The 27233-nt window shown below is 43.5% G+C and overlaps 4 protein-coding genes across 4 annotated transcripts in view; all 4 read right to left on the bottom strand.

Moving 5' to 3' along the window:
• Positions 1 to 8859: 8859 nt before the first annotated feature.
• On the bottom strand, positions 8860 to 10863 carry LOC128266573 (uncharacterized). Its single transcript, XM_053003163.1, has one exon. It carries the CDS (start codon positions 10537 to 10539, stop codon positions 8860 to 8862), a length of 1680 nt encoding a protein of 559 aa, XP_052859123.1. The 5' UTR covers positions 10540 to 10863.
• A 1785-nt stretch (positions 10864 to 12648) lies between these two features.
• LOC128251678 (uncharacterized) lies at positions 12649 to 13958 on the bottom strand. Its single transcript, XM_052978768.1, is given in 3 exon segments — positions 12649 to 13103; positions 13105 to 13831; positions 13833 to 13958. Coding segments are annotated over 3 exon segments (1308 nt in total).
• A 373-nt stretch (positions 13959 to 14331) lies between these two features.
• Positions 14332 to 15999, bottom strand: LOC128251825 (uncharacterized). Its single transcript, XM_052979017.1, has one exon. The coding sequence runs from the start codon at positions 15997 to 15999 to the stop codon at positions 14332 to 14334; it is 1668 nt and encodes a 555-aa protein (XP_052834977.1).
• Positions 16000 to 25324: 9325 nt separating this feature from the next.
• LOC128252207 (amyloid-beta precursor protein-like) overlaps positions 25325 to 27233 on the bottom strand; it is a 109281-nt gene continuing 107372 nt past the window's right edge. Inside the window, exon 3 of the mRNA XM_052979749.1 lies at positions 25325 to 25550. The gene's annotated coding sequence lies outside the window, so the exon portion shown is untranslated. The remainder of the gene's footprint in view (positions 25551 to 27233) is intronic.

The raw sequence follows: 27233 nt of genomic DNA, 5'->3' as shown, positions 1-27233 counted from the left end.
GTCCGTGTATCAGTTGTGCATCTACTTGCCCTTAAGTAAAGTAAAGTATCTTGTTGCAACTTCATTTCGTTGCAAGGCCCCCAAATATTTTCGCTTCGTTGTCGCCTTTTTTGTGTCTTTTTGCCTTCGAATACCCTGGCAAAAGGAATTATCAGCTTCATTTATAGCTTGAAAATATAATGTACAAATATATTGACGATTAATGTTATAAATTATGCTCAATCTTATATTAAAAAAAATTGCTATGGGTGAATATAGAAAATACAAATCTCTTAAATAAGCTTAAAACCAACATATAACTTTAACAATTTTAAAATTTAAAACAATTAAATGTGCAAATGTGCTTTTGGTACATTTAAGAATTTACAGATATCCATCATATAAGCTATTATCTAAGCATTTTTAACAATTTTAAATAATTTATATTTAAGATAAATTTAGCATGATAGTTTTATACAATAATATCATGTTCTATAGGTTAATTCAAGGATATACAGATCTCGGCGTGCCGAGAATACGACTGGATGCATTTTCCCCCTTCAAGTTGCATTGGCGACCACAGCAGCAACAACAAGCGGGGCCGCAATAACATGCATGTTGCATATTTTGGCTTGGCCTTGTTGTTGCTGCAGTTGTTGATGCCGGGGATCCTGCTGCCCCGCCCTGCTCCCCTTCCGCCCCCTTCACCCTGCTCCGTGTGGGATCGCTACTCGACCGAAATTATTTTCTCTCCCTCGTGCATGTTTCGTTTTTGGGTTTGTTTTGTTTTCGGGTTTTTGGTTTTTGGTTTTCAGTTTTGGGTGTTTTTATGTTCTTATAATGCGACTTATCAGATTTTTCGGAGCTGACAATGGCCGAAAAGTGGCCAGAGCCGGGCTCCAACTGCAGTCCCAGTTGGATCTCCATCTCCGTTTCCAGCCGATGGCAATGGCCGTGAAGCTGAGTGACAGGGGGAGGCTTTTGCGGTTTTAATGCGTGCGCTGATACTGGTGCTGCCGCTGCAGTCGCTTGTTGTATTAAAATTTCTTTTCGTTTTATTTTTTTTAGAGCCCCTCTCCGGCCACGCGACTGGATATTTAATACGGTTTTCTTTTTGTTTCGCGCTTTGCCCTTTCGTTCGATTTTGTTTCGCGATGATTTTCAATAAAATTAAATTGAAAATAAAAATAAAATAAAGTTTTATGTTATTATTATTTTGACGCTGATGCTGCTGCTGCTGCTGCCTCTGCGAAATTGAGGCCCTCGGAAAAGATTGTGGAGCCCCGATAAGCGTTCGAAAATGCATTCAACGTTGGGATTCCGATCTTAATGGCCCACGTGTTGGAACATGCGTATTCGGATGGGAATTTATTTTATGTCTTTATTGGCATTAGCATAAGATATTTTATTTCATTGTTCGAGTAATATATTTTTTTACTTTTTTTCTTCATTGAAAATCTCTGAGAGATATTTAATTGTATTCATAAGATTCTTAGTACCGTTTAATTATTTCAGACGAATTTTGATTAATAAATATTGGCGACCTTAATGTCAAACTTTTTTAATGTGACATTAAACTTTTCTTGCAGATATGTTCCTGTTTCGCCTTAATAAGCCTGCCTTAACAAAAGCGTTTGAGCATTTGTTTAGGAAACATTGGTTGTTGCCTACGAATTCCAGAAACTAAACTTTTCATTCAGCTTAAGCTCATCTTCCCGCCAATAATTCCCGTATCTCCATGTTAGGCCCCCTTTTTTATTAGAGATCGCGCGATCTTCCGCAAACCCGTTGGCTTCTTTTTGTTGTTTTGGTGTTTTGCGCTTGTCAAATATTTGCAAATCGCTTTGACATCTGGTTCGACAACTTGTTATCGTCTGCGGGCTGCCCGAGTCGACTTGGCCCGACTTAGCCCGGCTCACACATATTTCGTTTTTAATAAATTGTACCACAATTTGATATGGCCACGCCCCGCCCCCATCCGCGCCCAAGCCCCCTCGGCGACCAACCATTTCCGAGTCCAGATTCACTGGGACCCACTCTGCAGGCCGCTGCAGCTGTCAGACTGAAAATGGCATAAAGTTTTTGATTAGGCGTGGAAAAATATTGTCCGAAAGCATTTTAATCGTTTTGATTAAAAGCCACCACGCCTAATTAGTTGCAAACTGTCCGCCGTCGATCCAGTATGTGTGTGTGTGCGCTATGAAACCGGTTCGTCCGTGCAGATGGAAAACCTTTTCGTCAATTGCTGGCCAGCCAATTTAGCAAATAATTCATAGGAACACAAATCGCGATAGCCCTGCCATTGTGGCTGCTATTGCGGCTGCAATTGTGACTTGCGGACTGCCACAAATTGTTGGCCAATTGTTGTCTCGGCCAAAAACAAATACGATCTGCAAATGTTTTTGGTTTTTGATTTTGTTTTTGTTTTTCCCCCGACGCGACACGCCCATTGTTTGTAAATATCTTTTCGTTGTGCATTTTGTTCTAATTAATTTTTTGCTTCATCTGTTCGGTTTGGTGTTTGGCTTTGTTATGCTTTTTGTTATGCCAGTGCACACTCAACACATTTGGCGATAAGCATCGATCGGCCAAATGGCTAAGTTTAGCCAGCGAGCAGGCGATCGAACGACATTGGCAAATATGGACGATTAGCAGCAGGGCCGAGAGTCGAGCGTGGCATTCGGAAATTTAAAAAACAAAAACCTGGCCGGCACACGTGCTCCATCTCCATGGGAAACGAAGGTGGGTGGGTGGCTCGATTAAAATCTGTTCAATCAAGCGGGGACTTTTCATCAACTTGTGCGGCGACCCTCGCACCTGGCCGTAGTATAATGTGCACAAAAACGTGCCACTACACCCATGACTTGCCATGCGGCAGGAGCAGCAGCAGCAGCTTGGCAACAACAAATGCATTTTAATTGAAAATGTTGATTGAACTCAAGTTCGTTGCCTAAGTCTTTCGTTTGGGCTGATTCCCCGCCTGCCCGCCTTCCCGTCTGCCCACCTGTTGTTTTACAGCGTGACACCCGACTGTTGTAGTAATTAATAACGGCGGACAACAACAACAAATTATGTTTTTAATAACTGTAAATTTGTAGTTGTAAAAATTTACGATTTAATTGCCGAACGCTTTTGAATTTATTACGAGTGCTAAGTTGAAGCTGGTCTGCGCCAACATTTCACGCTTTTATGTACGGTGTGTGTGGCCCAGTTTGTGATTGGCTTTTCGGCTTTCTGGCTTTTGACCTTAGCCAAGCGAGGAGGAACAACAGCGAACGACGACCACCTAGCTGGCTTTGAACTAGACCTTGTCATCTGTGTCCAAGAAATTTGGCTCTCCGACTTTGACATTGACGTTTCGCCAATGCCCAGCCAATTGAGCCAAGCCATGATCAACGATGCTGCCGGCTAACTGCACTTGGCCAAAGCCAAAGCCAAAACAAAACAAAAAGAAGCCATGCCGCTTAGCATTTTGCTGATCGTGGTCTTCATCGCTGCTGCTGATGCTGCTGCTTTTTGCTTAACTACAATTACTTATTTAATCATAATTTCGTTCGCGTTTCAACAATCATCAATCATCGAAGCCGACAGAGCTGCGCGACTGGGCCAACTGTCAGCCTGACAGATTGCCAGCCAGCTTGGCCCACAGATCCCGGGCTGGATCTGGAATGCAGCTATGCGGTCTGCCCAAGCTGTTTAGTGCAAAAAGTGGCATCAGCCGCAGAACGCCACAATTATCTAGTCAGCAGTCAGTCAGTCAGTCAGTCAATCGGGCTCGTTGAACTTGCCGTTTGCAGTTTGCAGCTTGCCGTTTGCCATTTGCAGTTTGCCGTGGCTCTAGCAGCGATCGCGCAAATCAATCGATCACGTTTTGAGACCAGCACTTGCCGCAATCAACTGGCTGGTACCCTGTAAGCCTCGTCCAGGCTATTCCAAGATACCCTTTCCCCCCCCCCCCCCCCCCCCCGCAAGAAGGAAAAACTGAAGCGCAACTGAATGAACTTTCCAAACGGGCAGGAGTAACAGACTGGCGAAGCTGAAACTGAAGCTGAAGTTGCAGCGGCAGCGGCAGATGGATTGATTGATTGCCTGAAACAGTTAGCAGACATTGTCTGGCCGGCTTATTGCTATTTATGATCTTGATCTATGGATCGAGGGCAAAAGCACATGCGGCGCTGTCGAGCAGTCAGTGCACATGTTGATAATCAGCACGGCGGCTGATAATGATGCTGTGGCTCTGGCTCTGACTCTGGCTCTAGCTGGGAGCTGGCCTTGATTGCTGGTGAGTACTGTAGTGGCGAGACCATCCCCCGGCACTTAACGCCTCGTTTCTGATTGAAAACATTTTTGGCCAAATTGTTGCACAAAAAAAAAACCTTTAAGGGTAAACCAGCTCGTTGCGGTTTAAAGAGCTGTTGGTGTTAAGTGCACGAAAATCGATTCGATTCGACTCGAGCCCGTTTCCCGATGATGTTGTTGGCGTTAAGCGGCCAGAGCGCCAAATTGTCTATTTATGGCCGTTTGGCTTCGACAGGAAATCATACATTTGCATGTGCCGAATGGAAAGTATCTATTAGACTGCACTCAAAAGCAAGATATATATACATATGCCATAAAAATTAAACTCTGTGGGGACACTTAAATGCATTGCATCACCTGGGGCGGGGGGACCGAGAGACAAAAAATTGTGAATTGTAACGCATGCCAAGGGTGTAGAAAAAGACTAAAATCGGCCTAAACTGGTTAACACATTTTGCCAGTTTTTACAGCGTTTTAATTACTCGAACGCCCAAAAACAAACGGCGAACTCAAAAAGAATTCTGCCTTGGTTTTTTTGTGGCTCTGTCGGCAGTCAATGAAAAGTCAATAAAAATCGCCAGACGAACGCACACGAGCCAAAGAGTTGTCATTACGGTCGAGTCTTACATTTTTGAACAGCATTTGGCCAGAAAAGCAAGGTTTTTTTTGTATGAGATCGTCTGAGATGAGGTTGCACCTTGTGTTTAGCTTGCTGCATGCTAATTAGGCGCGTGTGTTGCCAGTTGGCAACTGCCATTTGGCAGAATTTGGCTTCGAACGCGTGTCTACTTGACCAAAGGAAGATCGCATCGGTTAACCAACTTCCAGCTAATAGCTCCATTCACTTCCCCTTTCTAGGCAGCAATTCCATGTCCCGTTTTTGGCCCATTTGGTGCTTAACGCCTGGCCGAACACTTGCAGTCCAATTGGCCACAGACCCCATTGCTCCTTATTGCCCCAAACAATGCGCTAATGATTTATTTAAGGCACATTAACATGGCTATCGGTATCGGGCCATTCGGCATTCAGCACTCTTCGGCAACCGAAGAGCGGCGGGAAAGCCGTCCAAGATTGCCCACTGGCTGGGTGGGCGTCATCGCTGGGATTTCGGGGCCGCACCCCTCTGCGTGGCATTGGCAGTGACCCAGCACCACCGAGCCTCCAATAAAGCACCACTGCACCACTGCGTACTTCTCGTATCGCTGGCTGCGTATCTGGGCCGCGGGTGCAAAACGAAATCGACATTTAATGCGCTACCACACAATTGCGAGCGGTACGAGGGAGTGGATGGGTAAGAGGGAGGGGGAGGGAGCGGCCAGAGCGGCCAGAGCATTTCCGTTTGAGTTGCGGTTACCATGATATCGCATATTTCAATCAATTTGGTTATTATTGTCGTTGCTCTCGGGGCATTCCCGTTAGTATAATAGACCATAAAGGTGCGCTCGAGATCGACACACAAAACACAAAACACAAGACGTTAAAAATAAAGACAAGGAAACGGCAACAACAATTTCACCACAATATATAAGCCATGTCGGATCTTTGCTTTCTGTTTATACCCTTGAAGAAGGTATTTGATTGTACAAGCGTATTATGTGCCTTTTTTAATATCCGGTCCTTTAAAATTTAACAATTGTTAGTTTTTGCAAAATACAGTGCAAGTCACCTGCAATAAACATAGGAATTGTTGCAACATGTTATACTTACAAAAATTATCAGAAGGCTTACTCTCAAAAATTATTTCGCTTATTTTGATTGTTCTTTTAAAATAAGTTTCTAAGTCTAAATTAAGGATATCACTTTATATAGGGTTTAACAAAAATACCAATAGAGCTCCATTAAAGTTTTTGCTATTCAATTTTCTAGAAAACGAATTAGATATAAGTAAATAAATAATATATATAAAAAAAAATTAAATAAAATTGTTTAAATTGGCACTTAAGAAGTGTACCTAAAATGTCGGTAGCCTTGGAATCTCCTGTTTTTTTCCCGAATTTGTTATTTTGTGTTTTTTTTTTTATTTTGGGCTGTGTCTGAAGCGTGAGATGCGACCACATGCAAATTTGCCTGGCACGATGTCCCTGACTGACACTTGTCAATGAATTTCTTTTTGTTTCGCTGCTGCCATTTTGTTCTCGACAAAACTATGCAAATATATGTCAGGAAGATGGAGATGATGACGATGACGATGACGATGACGATGCCATGCCAAAGGCGATGTCAACTGGGCGACAACAACAAATGAAGATCAGCGCGGGCTTATTTATTTTATTTTTATGTACACTTGCGAACACACCGGTGTTCCTGGATGCCCGTGCCCGCCCCTGCAAGTGCAACTGCAATTTTAAGCGGCATTAGGCATTCAGCCAAGCACTCTTTTGGCTCGAATCGCAAACACTTGGCCAGGGAAACTGCAACTCCGACTCCAACTCCGACTTGGCTTGGCAAACACATTTTTCGCGCCCCAAAAGTGTTGGAGGCGTTTTGTTGTCCACTTAGAGACATGGGGCCGTCCGTCTGCCGCTGGATGCTGCAGTTGCAAAGAAAAGAAATAAAAAAAGGAGAAAAAGAGCCAGGCTTGCAGCAGCAGCAGCAGCAGAGGCAGCCACTAAGCGTCTTGGGCACACGTCAGACTGTCGCTTCCGTCGGCCTCTCGCCCTGACTTCTTTTGTTGCCTTTTGGCGCCTTGCGGTGGTCGTCGTTGATTGTGGCATTTTGATTGATTTCTTTTGACTTTTGGCAGCCGCAAATATTTGGTAATCCTGCCAGCGAACAAGCCGCTTCATCAGCCATTTTAATGCATATTTTAGCACCTCAGCATTGGCATCGGCATTTTCTTGGCATTTTAATGCCAGCTACTTTCTAAGCGGCCATACAGAATTTTCGTTGACATCCATACTACTGTACTGTACTGTTTGTTTTTTTTATTTTTTTTCGCCATCCATTGACCATAAACTTGATTTCTGCGCACATTCGGCGACAATTTGTCAGAAATTCTGGCACTTTTTCAATCCGTTTCCAGCGGCCCGAGTATTAAGGTCAACGTCAGTGCTTAATTGAACACCTGGACAGTCGAAACCACCGCGGCGATGGTGGGTCAGCAGGTCTGCCAAGTGAGTCATATGACGGACCCAAGGTAAAGGCAGAACGATTTCCATTTCTGATGGAGCAAAATACAGAGATTGAACAAAATTTAAGCCATGCAAGAAGAAAAGACTAAAAACTAAAACTTATTTTATGATTAATTTTAGCTTTTTGATAAGAAGGTACATCATTATTTATTAAAAAATTTGAAAAACTTAAAAATTTTTAACTGCGATTGCCATTTGATTGGAAAATTAATGACGAATTCTTTTGACTATTAGTTCTCATCGTTCTGATAGAAAACTGATTTTTTAGGTGTTTTTTTAGGTTCTTGGAGACATGTCAAAAAATAAAATCCGAAAGGGTATTTTTGTTGTAATTTGGACAAAATTAGACGTATAGTCATAATAGTGACTGTTTTGTAAAGCTGGTGACCCATACTACCTATCCACAATCGGTTTAGAGGAATGAATTTTGTTTTGATGCAAAAACACATTTTTAAAAATCGTTGTTTTAAAGAAATTATTTTTTTTTACCAATTTTAGCATTTTTTATAAGGGGGTACATCATAATAATTTTCAAAAATTTGAAAAACTGAAATAATTTTAACTGCGAATGCCATTTGATTGGCAATTTATTGACAAATTCAGCGATGTATGACATTCCATCTTTTGACTATTACTTCTCATCGTTTTGAGAGAGAAACTGATATAAGTAGACAAAAACTGATTCGGAAATTTGCAACTGATTGGTCCAGAAAACGTTGTATAGAAGCTATGGAGTATTTATTCAATCTATGGTAAGCCTCATTTGTAATTGAGATGTGCAATATTGCAACACATCATTGGCAGCAGCAGAAACGAGGCGAAAATGCATCTTTAGCTGTCAAAATTACCAAAAGCCGCTTGTTGTTGCCAAAGTTGCAGGTGTTGGTTGACTTCTTTGGGTAAATAGTGCAAGATCGTGAAATCAAATTTGTTCACGTTGTTGGCAGTCGATGTCTATTATTCGCTTTATGTTAATCAAAACAGGCTAGAAACTCAGACAGCCAGATTTTGCGTTGTCCTACGAAAATGAAAAAAAACAGACATCAAACACTCTTCTACACTCAAAAAAGTAATAACTTCCGTTTCCATAATATTTTGATGATGATAAAATCCATAGACTTAGCTAATATTTAAGAGTTTGATGCTTCATTTTTATCAAGAATATAAATAATTTTACAAATTTAAGAAAAAACCCAACAAATTGAGTTCATTTATTTTAATTTAAGTGTAACCACCTCTGTGGCAGTAGGCCACAAATTGTTGGTTTTAGACAGCTTCTTTGGTGTTGGGGCCTTACATAATTTGGTGGATCTGTTGTGGCTGGCTTGTTTCTCGGCACTCGCACTCGGAGTCTTATTTCGTGGCCCGGGTCGTGTCTTTGCGGTGTCTTCCTGGTAAGCAATTTGCATTTATTTATTTTCCGGGGAAAATGACAATGCCAAACCGAGCACTACAAGCTGTTGAGAAATACGTTGGTGTAGAACAGAAGCAATTCGATGGTAAATACGGCGGACGAAAGGGCCAGACCCACTGCGAAGTTTAGCCAGCACAATCGAAGGTCCTGGATCCGCAGGGACTGCAAAACGGTAGTATAGCTGTAGTCCTTGATGGCCATGCGTCCCGCCCTGACCATTTCATAAAAGCTGTGGGTCATCCAGTGGTCGATTAGTCCAGCTTGTTCCGCCCGCAGGCTGAACAGATGGAGGGGTTCCCGGTAAATGGACTCCGGAGCTAGTATCAAGCCCCTGGACGAGGCGCCACTGAAGCACATGGTCTGCGAGAAGCGGAAAACAGGATGGGCAAAGTGCCTCTGCTGGGCGTCGATTACCTTCCATTTGACTGTGGTGATGGTGTAGGCCCAACTTGCATTAAAGTAGTTCCTGTGGTCGTACAGTTCATTGGGATCGTCACTCAGGCGAAAAGCTGCAGCGTACTTAGCGCGGAATGCGCCGTCCAGATAATAAAACTCGTTGCGCAATCCGAAGATTTTCAAATCAGATTCCAAGAGGTCATCGAAACTTTCGATACGTTTGTGCAGCACCGGGGATATCAGCAGGGAGAGCAGCTGTGCGGAGCTGGCGCAGAGCAGCACCAGGGCAAAAATCCTTAGAGACACCCGCACTAATCGGCCCCGAATGGTGAAGCCCAAATATGTAAGCAGCCAGGGAAGTACCAGGAAATACAAGACACAGGCCAAGAGTAGGAAAATCGCTGTGCCAGGACTCAGAACATATCCGAACAGGCTGTCGACACTCGGTGGCTTCTCCACGGGCAACATGGTGCACCAGCTGGAGAACAACAGAGGGTAGCTATAGTCGCGGTACCTCTCCTCGTGCTTGAAAGCAGTCATGGTGGTGGTCAGCCCGATATCCGAGCTGCCGTTCCGGGTAAACTCTATCATGTATTCCGCACTCATAATCTTGGCTTTTGACCATGTGTGATACAGAATCTTGATGTCTGCTCCCATTGTTCCGGCAAATTTGTCTATAATGTGCCACATGAAGCCGCCTAGTCGATATTCACCCTTCCGATCTCGATAGTCAAATGAGTTGGGAGGCGATAGATCAAATTGAACGCGTAATTGGTAACCCCGTAGATCCGCCATCTGGTTTCTATAGATACTTGCTGTGGAAACTGCCGAAAAGCGCTGCTTGACAAGCTTGAAATATGGAAAAGCCAGGTAACTGAAGATGGTGAAGGGGCGAGTCCAACGCTGGAAAAACAGGACCACATTCAGCATACTGTGCTGCTGGCAAAGCAACAGGATTTGCGAGGCCAAAAATGAGCTGTCCTTGCCCTGCGTCTCGATGAGGATATTGACAAACCTTAAGCGCGTCAAACTGGTGGCCAAAAGCTCAATTTGCCCTTCGTAATAGCTGCTTGATAAGCAGGCCATCACAAAGAGGTTGCTGCCTTGTTGGTTGTACAATCCTGGGAAGTCGTCTGACCTCCGCCAAACTAACTGAGGTTGCTTAGATAAACTAGTCTTGTCTAGTGTCTCCCAACTGCAATCGACTCCAGTGGGGTTGAAGTAGAACACTGTCGTCTCCAAAGGAACCAAAATCCGCAGTATTAAGCCATATAGATCGACCAGCTCGGGAGCAGGACTAAAACTGCGGTTGGACAACATTACACAAAGTGAGTCCGGAGAAGACTAAAGTAAACCACTCCAGACTGGAAGCAACTCACTGGCTATCAGTGTTTGCTTTGGAAATCAAGTGCTTATTATGCGGGAACAATTGCAATACGGGCATTGAAGTTTGTCCAGCGATAATCAATGCGATTTCGCTGCGGAACGGTATGAGTTCAAGGCGAACTCCCAGTTTGTTGAAATTACGATTACTCGTATCTGGAAATGTCTCTGCAGTCATGTAAAATCCATAAATTCCTAACCTTTCAACTTGTGGGCAAGGCAACCGCAACGCAGGCGAAAACAAACCGAAATGCAGTGAAACAAAACAAAAAGCCAGAGAGAAAATACGACAAGCCGAGCCCAGAGGGCCAGCTGCAGCTGTAGAATTTTTAAGCCGAAATATTTGTTGGCTTTATATGGCTACCCTGCTAATGGGTCTTTGGGTTTATTTTTATTAAGTAAATCAGAAAATAAAGAGAATTTTAATATTAAAAGTAACACCATGCCTAAGTATGTTGGAAATCATAAAAGCTTCTTGGGTAAATACCAACCTATGTTAGTAAATCAAGTGCAATAAACTCAAACTGAGTAGTTTTAAACTTATGCCTTAATTTTGAAAGAATAACATATAATAAATATATATATAAATATTATAATAATATTTACTTAATAAGTATTTAAGCATGTTTAAAACTTTTCTATTTTTTGGCTGCCAAGAGATGTGCGAAAAGGGTCTCGAAACTTCGATGCTGGCCGTCACAGCTCCCGACTTGTTTCGGCTGCCATTCAAAGTTCAGGCGGCGTCTCTTTGGCCGGCCAAGAGGTTTTATGGTCGAAGCTGGCTCAAGCCTGATCCTTCTTGGCAGCTGACAACACCCTCGCATCCGTCTTGCGGAGAAAGTTTTGCGGCCTGCTCACGCGTGTTTTCCACTCCGCTGACCTTCGCCGGCACAGATCGTTTAATAATTTGCAGCAAATCGCGAACCGCGAATCGATTGTTGGCCACGACCGGGAATTGTCTCACATGTCGTGAGGGTCTTGGCCCGCTCGATCAGCAGCGCTTTGGCTTGAGTTTTCCCGCCGATCACGGCCACATAATTCATTTCCCAGGCTTCGTGTTTGGGGAAATTTGTCAACCAAATCGTGGCGCTTCTTGTGTGTCATAAATTGCCCTCGGCGTGCCAATTGTCTTAGCCTGAAAAACCAAATCTAGTCATCGATTTTGCATGGGGCTGGATAATTCTAAAAGGTAAACAATAAAACTGGGCCAATTCATGTGCCCAAAAGATTCGGTTTGCCTAAGTAGACGTCATTTGAAATTGAGATGTGCATGTTGCAACACACAACTGACAGCCGTGGAAACTAAGCGAAAATGCATCTTCAGCTGTCAAAATTACCAAAGGCCCAAATGTTGCAGGTGTTGGTTTGGCTTCTCCGGCTAAATAGTGCAAAATCGTGAAATCAAATTTGTACACGTTGCTGGCAGTCGATGTCTATTATTCGCTTTATGTTAATCAAAACGGGCCAGCCACTCAGAGTCAGCCACTCTCACAACTGCGTTGTCCTACCAAAATGCAACAAAACAGACATGTAGCACAGACAACTCCGACACTAGGCCACAATTTGCTGGTGTTTGCTGCCAAGGCTTTTACATAATTTGGTGGATCTGCTGCGGTTGCCTGACGACTGGTGGTGGTGGCTCAGCAGTGGTGGCTCAGCAGTGGTGTCTCATCTCCCCCTCGATTGGGGTCTCATTTCGTGGTGCCCGTCGTGTCGCTGCGGTGACTTCGTAGGAGGCAATTTGCATTTATTGCATTTGCCCTCGCAGCTCACAGCTCACAGCTCACAGCTCGCAGCTTGCAGCTCGAAGGTGTAAGACGGTAGGAAACCATTCAACAGCATTGTTAACTACTGTCTCCTGGCCAGAAATCGGGGACTCAGAGCCCTTGTCACCGTCACGAAGTAAAACACAAAAGTTTTCATTTGTTTTGTTTTTGTTGTTGTTGTCCTGGCTTGTCTCTATTATTTACTGAGTGGTTGAGTGGTTGGGAGGAGGGGTTTCACCCGATTTATCGGACGCCATCGCCGTAATTGCCGCGTGGACAACTAAAAGCCCAGCCAATAGCTTACCCAACTGACAGACAGCTCGCAGGCAAACAGAAAGAGGCTAATTAGCACCCCAGAACCGTAAACCATGAGGACGTGTCTCAGATCCGTAATGTTAAGCGTGTGGGCCTGGTAACGCTCCCCGAAGATAGCGAAATGTATCTTTCCCGCCTTCACCATATTCGAGAAGCCCCTGGAGACCCACAAGTCGTGCAATCCCGACTGCCACAGCAGCAGGATGAATCTGTGCAGCGGAGCCCGGTGGGCTGAGTTCTCCGGAATGACCAGGCCAAAAGGCACCAGTTCGTAGAAGCACAGGTCCTTCGAATAACGGAACAAAGGCCTCGAGCTGCGCTTCTGCAGCTCATTGTACAGCTTCCACTTTTCGCTGGTGACGGTATATCCAAAGGAGGTGTTCAGCGCATTTCTCATCTCAATCAGATCCGTGGCCCTCGAGGTGCCGCTCCACCGGCAACATGGTGCACCAACTGGCCAGATTCACCGGATACGACATCTCGTGAGTGCGTTCTAGGACTCCCATCGACATGGGTTGAATGCTGGCAGCAATGTCTATAGCTACGCTTCGGGCCACGTCCAGCAACTCGATAAAGTTCAGGGTCCTGCCATCCGCGTACTTATTGACCACCTGCAACTGGGCATTGTGTTTCTTGGCATAGGCCTCCATTATGTCCCACAAATAGCCGAGGATCTGCTTGTTGCCCTGCTTGTCCTGGTACAGAATGGTGTTTGGCTCGGAGTAGTCCGGCATGGTTCGAATTACTCCGCCACGGAGGTCCAACATCTTATCCGGGTACAAATCAGACTCTTTGGTATTCTCCGTAAAAGAATAGTTCACCACTTTGAACTGTGGAAAGGCCTCGAACCTGCTCACTCTTTGAGTCTCCGCAAAGTCACCGAAAATAACATTGGCATTAGTCATTTCCTGACTCAGACTAAATTCCAGCACCTTCTGTACCAATAATTCGTCCCTGGCCTCCATAAGTTCAATCAGTACCCTGGCCTGTCTTAGGTATTTTAAGCTCCTAGACAGGCTGCTTAGTAGAGCTCTCCACTTTAATCCTGGAAGACAGGCCAGCACCAAGAGTCCCTCGCCGAGAAATCCATTTAGGATCACAGTCCTATTCGATCGCCATATCACCAAAGGCAGGCCCCAAGTGGCCGAATGCAAGGGTCTCCTCCAAGTGGCATTTTTCTTCTACTGGGGCAAAGAAGAAAATGCTGGTAAGCTCTGGACCGCGGCTTACTAGCGACACGAGCTTGGCGTGAAGACTATTACCGCTTGACGACATCCTAGAGAACTAACTTTTTCCTATCCATAGTTATACATAATAAAAGATATTTTATTTGCTTTATCGCTTGGAAAGTTTCTGTGACGCCACACACTTAACTTTATTTACAAAGTACATTTACACTTGTAAAAAAACAAACATCAATAAAGTGAATAAAGTTGTCTTCGATATTGGATACCCACTGGTGAATATTTACTTTGGCTCAGCTTTCAAATTAACAAAATTGCAGTCGCAACTCCTCTCACATTACATACTTTGATTGTTACAAATTGAGCTTGGCTATTATAAACAATATTTCCATTAAAACAACATACCCCTTTTGCTATTTTATAGGTAATCCATTAAGTTTTTATTTGCTGCCTGGACACGTTGCTTACAAGTTTCGTAGGCAAACATTTACCCAGTGGACAGTGAGCTCGATGGTGAAGACCACCATTGTAATTAGAATACCGACCCCATAAAGCGCCACCACATACTGCCATTCCGACCAAGTAATCGCTTGTGCCTGACGGGATGAGCTGATGTCTCCGAAAAGAAAACGTCCTGTCCTCACCATCAGGTAGTATGAGTGGCGGTACCAGAGCCGAATAAGTCCCGCCTCGTGCAGACGCAGATTGAATTCCTTTAGTTGCTGGCGATATAGACAATTGCTTTCATATATAAGCGAGAAAAGCGATAATTTCTGCACGCAAATGTCCTCCGAATAGCGGAACAAACGACGCCGGAAATGCAGCTGAGCCTCCTTGTACAGCTGCCACTTCACAGAGGTCACCGTATATCCGTATGAGGTGTTGAAACTGTTCCGATATTTGGCCAAATCGTAGAACAAGTCGTGGAGCAGAAAAGAGGTCGCATATCTACTCCTCAGTTGGATGGGGAATTCCATGAACTCCTGCCGCAATCCCCTGATTTTTAGACCCGATTCCTCCACCTGCTGCATGTTGGTTATATGATTCACCTGCTGGGGTGCAATAAAATAGGCCGAAAGTTGGGCTTGCAGGAAACACAGGAGCGCCAGGTGGGCTAGTGGTTTTAACAGATGAAAAATGGGACTTCTTCGTCGAGTTATTTGAGTCATCAGCTTGTGCAGCATGTAGAGGAGTAGCAAAATCAGCCAGGTGAAAGGTGAGTCCATCAACCTGCTCAGTGCCTCGTGGCTGCTAAGAGACCTTTCCGTGGGTAGCATCAGGCACCAATTGCCCACCATCATTGGATAGCTAAGCATGTGCCTGCTGATGCGGTGACCATAGGGTCGCAAGCTGGCCGATATATCCACATTTTGGTTCCTTACCAAATCAAGAACCTGGACATATTTTAGGGACTTTCCAAAAACTGGCTCTCCTGCCAGCTCCAGGCTGCCATTAATATGTCGTGCAAACTCGAGCATAGCTTCCCACACGGGTCCATTTATCGTGAAAGAACCATTTAAGCCCTTTTGCACAATGGTATGTGGCTCCGAATTGTCTGGAAAGGTGCGTATGCCATGTCCTCGGAGATTTCCCAGCTTGTAGGGAAACAGGGTGAGGTATGCGTGATAAACTAGTTTCTTAACCTGCAATTCTGGAAACATTTCGAAGGCGTAGAAAGTCTTCGAGCTGAAAAAGTTCCACGAAAGCAGCAGAACATTGGGCAACTTCAGCTCCTGACTTTGTCGAAATAGAGCGCTGACCAAATTCTGCTCCTCGGTCGAGTTTTCCCCTCCACAAAGCTGCAACACCACAGGCATACTCCGTATTTGATCCAGTATCAAGCTCAATGAATGCAATACCTGGTTGTATTGAGTAAATTTCAGGCAAACTACTGTTAATATATCCATGTCCTGAAGGTGTCTCAGATAATGTGGGAATGTCTGGTCGGTCCACAATAATGTCGTGGAGTTTTCGGTTCCCAAAACGTCTTCGAACCAGCAATCGCAGGAACTCAAGCGGTAGTTGAGCAGTGTCCGGAATCGTAGTTCCACCCTCAAATGTGTCCAGAACCGCTGGAGAACCTCAGCTCGAGGCCAATACGAGGTCTCCACCAACTGCACTTGTTGCCACATACCTCACTTTCGGACTTGTGGCCCTTTGAAGGGTTGAGCCCTGCTTTTAATGCCCAGCCAGCATTGTTCGGTGCGATTTGAAGGTGTCAGCATTTTTAGGGGCTGACTTGCAGAACCCTTTCGGCCACTCATTTCGAATGTAAATTCAGGAGGGGTTTTGAGAACAATGCAATGCAGCGTATGCAAAGGAGCTCGCGCCAACGCTGGAAAGCAAAAGTTGCAACGCACAAAATTGTGGCTTTTCTGACCTGTCGCCAAGTGACCCAAATAAACACAAAAGATGCTGCGTTGGGAATTATTCGACTGACAGATACCCTAAGCTATAAAACGCAAGTTATTACGAGTTTAGAAACATCTTATTTTTTTACAAAATAACAATAGTAACAATAATTGTAAAACAATAGAAAAGAGTGTACTTAATTTTTATTTTTAACACAAATATCAGAATAACTTCAGGTATGCTATTTTATAGTAATAAAAATATAAAAAAAACTTACTGTATTCATTTTATCTAAACCTTAAAATGCTTAAAGATCGTTAAATACTGATTGTTTAGATATAAAACAGTAAGATACATAAGTAAGTCTGCATCTATAAGTAAGTCTAAATTCTATCAAATCCTGGGAATGGAAAGAAACTCAAAGGATGCATGCAAAATTAATTACTGGCGAGCCAATAAGCTTTAAAATTTAGAAAATTCTGTAAATATTCTTTCTTCTTCCAACAACAAATTTACAAACAAATTTATCATGTATACAATCCAGAAACCCAATATCTACAAAGACAATGCCTGGAAAGTACAAAGGTAAGTTAAAAATTAGTTAATTATAGAACAAAATCTGAAATCTGCAAGAATAAATTTAGCATTGAAGCTATATACCCCTGAACCACAATATCTACGGCGCGAAAAGACAATTGCTGACGAGTAGTTATTTAAAAAATAAGTAAGTAAGTAAAATTGAGAGTAGTAAGGAAATATAACAAATATAAATTAACACTGAATTTATATACCTCAGAAACGCAGCATATACGGGGTACACAGACAATTGCTTTCGAGTCGAACAACAAACCAGCGTGTTGACAATGGTCAAATGCCCGGGCCAAATGTGAAGATGCAGCTGGGGATCGGCGAACCCGCTAACCCGCGACCCCTTCACTCGACCTGGAGATGGCATACCGACCAAATGAATTGTTGTCTTCTTGGCCACTCCGGCAAACACACATACCCACCTCGCCACGAGCACACCCACTGCAAGATGCGAGATGCAAGTTGCAGGCTGCAAGTTGCAGGCTGCAAGTTGCAGGTTGCAGGTTGCAATCTTCGAACGCTGGCTCCGCACAAGACTGGCAGCCATGTCCATGTCATCATCATCATCTGCACAGCGGCATTTTGCTGCTTGGGCTGGCGATGGTGTCGTCGTGGTCGTGGCACTTGTTTTATCGTCATTTTACAGGCATTTTTCATAAATTACAGTTTATTGTTGTTTGATAAACGGTCAGTGGTGGGCGCTACTTGTATTTTGTGACCAGCAGCGACACGCAAATAAACCAAAATCTGAAATTACAGTGGTTTTATTGTATTAACATCGTTGTCGCATCATCGTCGTTGGCGTTTGCCGTTCGTGTTTGTCTGTTTGTCCGTTTGTCTGACTTGATAAGTTAAGCGCTGACGTCTTTATGCACCTGTGTGGGCACCAAACGAGGCATATAAATACATAAACTCGTATGTACTTTCCGCCAAACCGAAATCATGTGAAATGGGAAATAAAGGCCGAATTTTATGACCAAAACTAATGGCTTTCCGGGGGCCTGAGAACTTTTCCACTTCGAAACGCTCTCACACCCTTCAATTATTTCGGCAGTAAAATGAAATTATTTCGAGCTCCCCCAATATTTTAGTGGCGCTTAGAAAACACAACAAATATGAGCCGTAACTCACCCACTTATGATTTACGAGCCAAGAGTTGAGGCCCCCGAGGCTTTGTGGGCTTTTTGGCGTGCAAATTACCAATGCAAATATGCATCCGCAGAGTGTCCATTGAGTGGGGTAGAAGTGCGGTGGCGGTGGTGCGCACCACTGAGATTTGCATAATTTTATGGCCACAAATTCCACTTAAACAACTTAATTAGATCTCAAAGAGCAGCCAGCAAAAGGCTGATTTGGAGGCACTTAAATAAATAAACAAAATTCGAAAATGGAGAATGGATGGCATGTCCCTTTGGGGCAGCCGCGGCTTATTTATGAACGTGGCCAGCGCCATTTTGGCCAACTCGATGGCCGAGTGGCGGCGCACTGGACCCGCTAAATGGCCCCAAACTGGATATGGATCTGGGACCCGGACCCAGTCAAAGACCAGACCAGACCCACTTGGCCCGGCTCGTTGGCCCCCAACGCTCGATCTAATGGCAGCTAATCTAGTTAACAGTTTTTCAATTATAGACGATTTGGTGCAGCTGATAATAAATGCGATAAAACATATTTCAGGCCAACGACGCCAATTGGCCAGATTACATCAGAGATTGCGGGCCGCGTTTGGGCGTAGTTCGGCTGCAATTGTCAAAACCATTTGGTCTGGGCCGGGCTCATTTGTTGGCCATATTACGTTTGGCTGGCTGCGGGCGCTAATTGATTTGCCAGCTTGTACGCGCCAAATGTGGATCATTAAAAACTTAATTAGCGGCCGGCATTCATTAGGGCTCGGACCGCCCTTCGACTCGATCGCCCTCTAATTACATATTCTGATCGAGCCAATCCGATCCGATCGGTTGGCCAATTCAATTTGGTAAATCTCGCAATCTGCCAGAGAAATTGCGTATTGAGAAATCCGAATTTCAGTGATGCCCCGGGGTCAAGCGAACCAATCTTTTTTTTTCCCCTTTTTTATTTTTTGGCAAAAAATAACATTAATGAGCGCATAGCTGGCTGCACCGCTAACCCAGTTCAAGTGGCTGGCCAAATGTCAGTGGGCATTTTCTGATAAATGTGCCACATGGCAGCGAAACGAGCCGCCACCAAACGAAAATGAAAATGAAAATGTTGCAAATGCAGGGCAAGCACAGCCCCTCCCGAAAGGTTGTCCGCCCGTCACAGTCACATCATAATGATGCCCTCGATCCGCCTTGGATCCGCTCCAGGCCGAGATCCAACCTCCGTCCAAGTCGTGCGCCGTCAACGAGGAATATGTCAGGGTCTGGGGCCAGTCCAGATTCAGATCCAGCCAGCTCTGATCCACTTCACTCCACTCCGTTTTGGCCAGATCCGATCCGGCTCGAAGTGTGCCTGCTTAGCAAACACTGCCGCGGCCAGAGGACTAGAAGTCAAAATGTGGCAAATGTGTTGTGGCTTTTGGGTGATTGTACCCTTTCCGAAGGTTTAATTAAGGCCACTTGAAATCTATTCAAAATTCCAAAACTGGTCAGTTTTTGTTTACAAATATACAAATTTTTTTCAAATGAAATACGTTTGTCTTTGGAACAGAAATATATTATTTTAGTTAGTTTAGTTTTGTAACAGATTTAAATAGCACAAAATAAAAAAATTTCTCTAAAATATACGTTTTTTTAAAATTGTACAAACTCATTCAGAATCAATTTTTGTAAAAGCACATATTTTTTTTTATTATTAGAGTTTTTTTATTTTTTAGCCATGCTGAAATTAACTGGAATAATTATTTAGAATTTCAAAATAGACTTTTTAAAAAAACAAAATGAAATTTTATTAATTTCTGCTTAAATTACCTTCCCATGAAATTTTTAGAAGTCATTAAATATGTCTTTTATAAAAACATACAAATGTTCCCGGCTCTTATAATAGAGCATTTACAATGTTTTAATAAAATTGTATTTTCACCCATTTCTGTGATCTCTCCTTGACGTTCTGTCGGCGTGACAGCTTTGGGCCTCAAAAAGTTGCCAACTAATGTCGAAAAACTTAGTATCGACCTGGCCCAAAACCGGCACACTGGCATATGTCCAAATTTTGAGAGCCGGCGGCGCTTCTGCTGCAGCGGATTTCAAAACTGAATCTCAGAACTCGCCATCAATCGATCGCGCCACTATCTATTGTTGCAGTCGTTGCTGGGTTGGCCTGGCAGTCAATAAAATTATGAATGCCACTTATTAGACCGCACTATTTCTGGGCAGCGCTTCGCTTCGCCGGATCGCCGGATTGCTGGAGCTGCAGTTGATTTATGTAAATATAATGAAGCGAATATCGGGCTAATTAAAATAAATTCAGGGCGTGGCGAGCTCTCATGCCGATGCAATTAAATTAATTGCCCGCCGTTGCCTAGCCGTCGACGGCTGACTGGAGTTGCATAAGTCGGCTGCCTCTTGGCCATTTGAGGTGGCTATTGTTGGATGCGGAACTGAGGCCCCAAAGAAAAGGAAACGGCAATTGAGTTACTGATCCAATTTGAAATGTACCCGGGAATGATTAATAAAAATTGCGGCCTTATGGCTTCAAAAGTCATATTATTTAATACATACCATTGCTCTCGTTATTTTTATAATAAATAAAAATGTATCAATTATGGATTGATTTATGAGTTATACTTACTTATATTTGGAGCACTGCCATAATTCTGTTGAGTTTTACTACCCTCTTATAAAGACTTTTGAAAGCATAACATATCCAACCTTAAACTTAATTTAAATGCATTCATAACAGCACCAATAAAATGTTTATATTGGCAAAAACATACCAAATCAAAGCAGCTTTAATGATTATTAACATTCGAAGAAAAACTTGATTTCGCTATACTAACATAAGCTCGTTAAATGCTAGATTGAACAAATTTAAAGTGGTTCCGGTAAATTAAGCCATCATTTTAAAATCAGTAAACAAAACTAGGCAAACTATTAATTGTCTTTATTAGGAACTAAATTTCTAAATTGAAAATCAAATATGCATTACAATAATACTTTTCAGCTAAAAATCTCTTGAATTAAATGTATAACCCTTTTTTAACTGATGTAATTCTGAGTAGTATTCGTTTGCTGGTTCAACCAATGATTTTCTCATTTCAACGGGGGAGTGCCATCATGCTTGTAGCAGGTGCTGAAATGTATACGCCATGGATATGGTTCGTGTTGGCAGTGCTCGGCTTTTCACTCATCGTTTCGTTTAAACAACAAAACCAGGAAGTCTATGACAATTATAAATCATCTTCGCCTTGCATTTTGCAGCTGTCATGATGAGCACTTCACTTGCCAGCTCCGCGGCAGCAACAGTTGCAGTGGTTGCTCATTACACCAGCAACATCAAAAGCAGCAGCAGCAGCAGCAACATCATGAGCCACTGCAACACCCACCACTCCGGCAGCAAATGGGGCAAGTCAAGTGCTCAGGCAAACAGGGCGTCTAGCCGTATATTATTTGCCCCTCTTCAGCCTTTTTTGCCGCTTTTGTTTGCTCTTCCGACTGACGCAGCTAACTGGATTCCGTTTGTGGCTTAGATAACATTTGGCAAGCGGCAAGTTGATGTCAAATTTCTGGACATGCAGCGAAAGGTTCTTAAATTAGAAAAGCGTGTGCTGGCAATTCCTGAGACCTCCCCTTTCCGTTGCGGTTGGCCAAAGTATTTTCACATGTTCACTGACTTTGGCTCTGCAACTTTGGCTCTGGGTCGTCGTGTCGAGCTTTTGCAGTTGCTGTTGCTGTTGCTGTTGTGTCTATTAAAATGCTATTTTGACTGGAGTAGTTTAGCTGAACAAGGAGGGAGGCGGCGGAGTCATCATCATTTCGAGTGCTGAAAAGCATTTTTATGTTCTCGTGGCGTCAAGTGCCGCAGGAAAAGGCCGAAAAACAAGAACAATGTTGATGATAATACTAACAACAACAGTCAGCCAGACTGCAACTGCGCGGCGTGCAAATAATGCAATTTGTGCAATGCGCCATCGCAAACGTGGGAGTCTAAAAAGCTGGCTCTCAGTCCGGAGACTGCCTCATTTTAGTAGCTTCCCCACTGAGCAGCCGGGCCAAAAACCAAAAACCACTGCCAGTCAGTCAGTCAGTCAGTCAGTCAGTCAGTTAGGCAGTCATCCGGGGAGCTGTTTTTTTTTTTTGCCCAGCATTTTCCGCAGTTTCTGCAGTTGCAGTTGCAGTTGCTGTGTGGCCAACGTTGATTGCATTCTTGGGGCTGCCGCTGCCGCAAAACAAATAAGTGCATTTAGTGTTTAACAAATGTTCGCGTTTGCGCTGATGGCGATGTTGATAAGAGCGGGCAGAATGGATTAACAGCAATAAGCCCGGCCCGATGACAGCAGCGATCAGGCAATGACAATTGATAATGCCCCCGCACGAGTTATGATGATGATGATGGTGATGAGAGTTTTGTCTGTCTGGCTGTCAAATGGTGCCTTAATGAGACCCCTAAACACGTCGGCACTCGGAAAAATGTTTGCCTTTTATTTAAGGAATAAATTTGTATGACTTATATTACAAGATTATTAGTTATAGCCTAAAATTAGCACATATTAATATGTTGTATTTGATTTATCATTGAAAAAATTTCTTTACAAATATCATGATTCTAATTTTCTCTTAAATGTGAGGCACTAAAATAGGTTATTTTATTTATGTTTTTCATCTAGAAAATTTGTTAATTTGTTTAATGCTTTATTTTTAAATGGTAATAAAAAAATAAAAGAAGAAAAGTTAAAAAACAAGTCTATCAGAGGAAAACTAATTATTTACTTAAGAACTTAAAATATAAGTAATATGATGACCATCTTTGCGGGAATATCTTTGTTAAATAGAAAACTCCTAATTTTTTTAAGGCAACAAATGTTTGTTAAAAATAATTTAGGAGTTAATAATATAAAATTATATACTATTGAAAGACACTTTTATTTAGTTAAGAAAATGTTTGGATAACAAAACATATAATTTTAATGCATTCAAAAACAAATTGAAATCAAATTTTTTTTACGTGTGAGAATTTAATTGTGTGTCAGCGCTGGCCGCCAAATGGCAGGGAAATGAATTGCAATCTTGGCCCGGGCCATAGAAATTAAAGCGCATTGAAACGGCGGCCGTAAAGACCGGCTAAAGGCATTTGAGCCAAAACGCCCACGCCAGGCGGACGAAATTTCACCGCCACCAAGGCAAACACACTCGAAAACCTGCAGCCAGGTGGATGTGGATGTGGCTGTGGATATGGTTGTTGTTTTTAATGTGGATGTAGATGTGGATGTGGAGCAAGATCCGCTTGGACTCGGTGGTAACCGAAGCCGCTGCAGGCGGACAAACGAGCGACAGCGGCGGGTGTCGCTTTGGCGGACTGCATTTAAATTAAATTAGAGCTGCCAGCTCTCTAACTGTAACAATGAGTGATGCACGCACTAAAACCTGACGACCAGCTCATCAAGTGGCGCTGTTCGGCCGTAAATCAGCCGAAAGAGAGATGTCTTTGGCAGCAGCGACAATTGCAATTGCAATTGCGATTGCAATTAGCCAGAAACCTGCCGGCCCCATCAATAGCAATTGAAATTGCTGGCCGAACCAGATTGGGCCATGACCGAGGAGACCACAGAAAAATCAAAGAGGAACCAAAGAACCGCAGCCAAATGGAACGCCCCCGCCAAAGCGATCGCCATCGTTTATGGCCCGTCCAGGTGTCAAGTAATTCGTCATGGCTGGTGGCAGGTCGATGCTGTCCAGTGCAGTCCAGTGCAGTGCAGTGCAGGGCAGGGCAGTCCGGTCCACAGATCCGTTTGCATGCAAATTAGAACAAGCTGGAAAAACACACGACCGACGCCGCTGACGCTGACAAACGGATTTGGCATGCACATGCACCTGCAACGCTTTGGTCGGGCTTTTTGGACCTGACCCCTGAGCCGGCTTTCACATCGCCAGCGCTTTCAAGTTCAGAGACAAATGGCTAAGCATTCGATTCGATTTACTTTTAATTTATAATTTGGCAAACCTTTTGAACCGCACTTCGGCTTCCAAATGGAAGCAGCCAGCAGGAGTAGGAGCACTGAAACAGTCCTCTGGTAACGAAATGAAATTGTCGATGGCCGTCGCCCTGGCAATTTGTGGATGCAATTTCATTTTGTATTCAGTTCCGCATCATTGCCGTGCACCGGGAGAAGTCCGCAATGGCTTCCCATTCATTCAAACTGCTCTTAGCATGCAGTAACCGAAAACAAATGAAGGGAAAAAATAGTTTGTTTTACAAAATTAGTGGTGAACGAATGTATTCCAAAACCCAACTAAAACATTTATGGATGTACAAATCATACTAGGAAATAGTTTTTTTAAGTTTTTCATCCACCAAATCATTCTTTGGGTCAGTTCCCTAAGATAACTTTGCTTTTACAAACAACTAAACTAGTTTCTATAAATGCTAGCTAGTATTACTAGTATCTTGATCTTAATGCCGTATTTTATTGTTACCAATTAGGAAATAGAATTAAATATATAACAAGTATATAATTATTTAACAATTATTTCTAATTGACCAAATTGCTAGATTGCTTCAAATAAATGTTGTAAACATGCACATAAACACAACACTATTTTAAAATCGTCTGTCACTTTCGAAATCCTTATGGCTAGAATGTTAGTATACAACTTCGCACAGTGCACACGAAACAGTGAGCAATAAAAGTAAAATAGTGCAAATAAAATCAGGTCAAATGGCGCTCACTGGGCCCCATTTTTGGGGCCAGGCAGCCGCACGTAGCCGGTTACCATTTGCTAGCCAAATGCCAGTCGAGAGCAGTCCAAAATGCCCGGTCCCAGCTTCCCATGGATGGGCGCTCCTTTCGCAAGGCCTGACCCTGGCAGCATTTAAATCGCGGCTTAATTGACTTTTGTGCCAACGACACAGCTGCGTATCCCCACAGGCGAGCCAAATGCGAATCCGGCGGGACGCGGTCGGTCCAGTGGAGAGTCAAGTGTGTCGTTGTCAAGGCGACGTGGACAAGACATCAATCATCACTAAATTAAAAATGGGAAACGTTTAAGATGCCATCCAGGGGCCATAGAGGCGGTGAGAGCGAATGGGAGGTGAATGTAGGCATCGGATTCGATCCTATCCCATCCCAACCCATCCGATTCGAGTCGATCCGATCCGATACGATCCAATGCGAAGCTCATAAATAATGCAATAGCCCAGCAGCGGCAACAGCAACGGCTACAGCAAATGTCACATTAAACAGGCAATATTAAAGCTGAAAAGCAGATGACACCGAAATCATGTTAGGCGGCACTTGAATGAGTATCAAACGGCAGCTGCCATAAACACACAAACACACTGCACTGTCTCAAATCGAGATTCTGTGCCAGGAGGAGCACTTGGCCCGCAGTCGAATGCCCAAGATCCAACCATAATATCCGAGATCCCAGCGCCGACTCCTGGAGACAGTCGTTTTACACTTGTCGCCGGCAGTGACCAAAGTTGGCAATTGCCGCGCCACTTTTATGTGGCCTCCGCCTCTGGGACCTGCGGACCCATCAAATACTCGGCTAGGTGCAAACGCCGCACGTCAATTGCTGCATTAGGCCGCGATTCCGATTTCGAGTGCGATAGTACTGCCATTGCACTGGAAAAAAAAACAGAATCATTCACAGTGAAGAGCTTATAAAGTTAAACATTTGTTATTTTTTGAAAAAATGAAAAGTTATACGAAATAAATATAAACCTAACTAAAAGCCAACAATCATTATTCAAAAATCATTTTTGTGAGAGATAGGATATCCTTAAAGCATAGTTTAAAAAAAAATCTTGTTTAACTGCCTAAATCAAAATTAAAGTATCAACATTATTATTATAAATAGCATAAACTTTAAAAATTGAATATAGTCTGTTCCAGTTTAAATTCTAACATTGAAAATTTAAATAAAAGGTCATTAGAAAAAATTAAATATTTACCAACATATTGAACACTTATGATTATGAATTATCAATTTTATTTTTTAAAAGATGCCTTAAAATTAAAAATGTATAAAAAAGCTTAGAATAGTAGAAATTCTGTTTTTGATTTTTATTAATTTACAATACACTCAACTTAAAGAGGCTTAATTTTAGTTTACTAGAAATAAATTTAAAATACATTTCATACTTTATTTATTGAGCAAATCTTTTGGTACTTGTCTGGGATTAGGATTGTATTTTTTTCCACGTGTAGCACATCCCCAATACCAATCGCAGCTCCAATTCCGATACCGCACAAACAAGTTGTCATTGTCGCGTTATTTATGACAATGTTTGGGATGTTTCTGTTACCCTTTTGCAGCGCGAGACTCCTGCAACACTTGTTTATGTTAATGCCGTTCGGCGGTCGGGGTCTCACTTCGCGTCCCCCCTTTTTTCCAACCCCCTGCCCCTGCCACTGCCCCCTGCCCCTTTCACCCCCTGCTGCTGACAGCGGCTGGCCATTCAAGTGTCCGTCAATTGGCTTCGTTAATAGAGTTCGAGGCGGCAAGTTCGTGCTGCCGGGAAGCTGACCAAAAGTGGCGGGCGTGTGACAATTAAATTGTCAAAGCCGCAACCTTTGGACGTGTGGCAAGTGTCGCCTGACTGTTGCAGCAACTCGTCCTGCCCCTCTCTCTTTTTGTGTGCCTATGCTTGAGCCCCCTTCAATTATGATTTGTATCGAAATAAATTAAATATAAAAAGTATTCTCCAAAAAGCACTTTTCGCTTCCTTTTCGCCCCGATAAATGAGCTCCGATAGCTTTAATGTCCAGGCGTGGCCGGGCAGGAAAAGTGTGTGTGTGCGCCTTTTGTGGCGGCTTAATGAAATTCATATAATTTTATTCAATTTCTTATCAGTCCGTTTTGGCCCTAAGCAAGTGGCCCGAAAGAGCGGGCCAACTCTCTTAGCCGGATTTCTCTTTGCCAGCGAAGCCGCTGCCGACTGCGCAGTCGACGTCGTTCCAGACGCCCGACTTGGAACCCCTTTTTTATTGGTCAAAAGCTGATCGGCAACTGATATTGCAGCCAACTGGAAATGAACCGCTAAGGCTGCCGCTCTCCACTGGAAGGCGCACGGAGTTGGCCAGCAGAGAGTGGGCTAAGAGAGAGATTTGCGATAAGCACGAAGCAACGAACGACGCTGGCAGCGATCGGTGCGCAACAGGTTTTCTTGGCTAAGCGCTTTTAGCGGCTTTTTTTCCAGCCGTTTCAGCCAGAGAGTTCGGGCCTTGTTGCTGTTGTTGATCTTGTTGTTGTTGCTATTGTTGTTGTTGGGGTGCTGGACTGTATTACTCGGTCAGTCGGTCTTC

The sequence above is a fragment of the Drosophila gunungcola genome, chromosome 3R (assembly GCF_025200985.1).
Source record: "Drosophila gunungcola strain Sukarami chromosome 3R, Dgunungcola_SK_2, whole genome shotgun sequence".
Taxonomy (NCBI): Eukaryota; Metazoa; Arthropoda; class Insecta; order Diptera; family Drosophilidae; genus Drosophila; species Drosophila gunungcola.
This window is presented reverse-complemented; position numbering and strand designations above follow the sequence as displayed.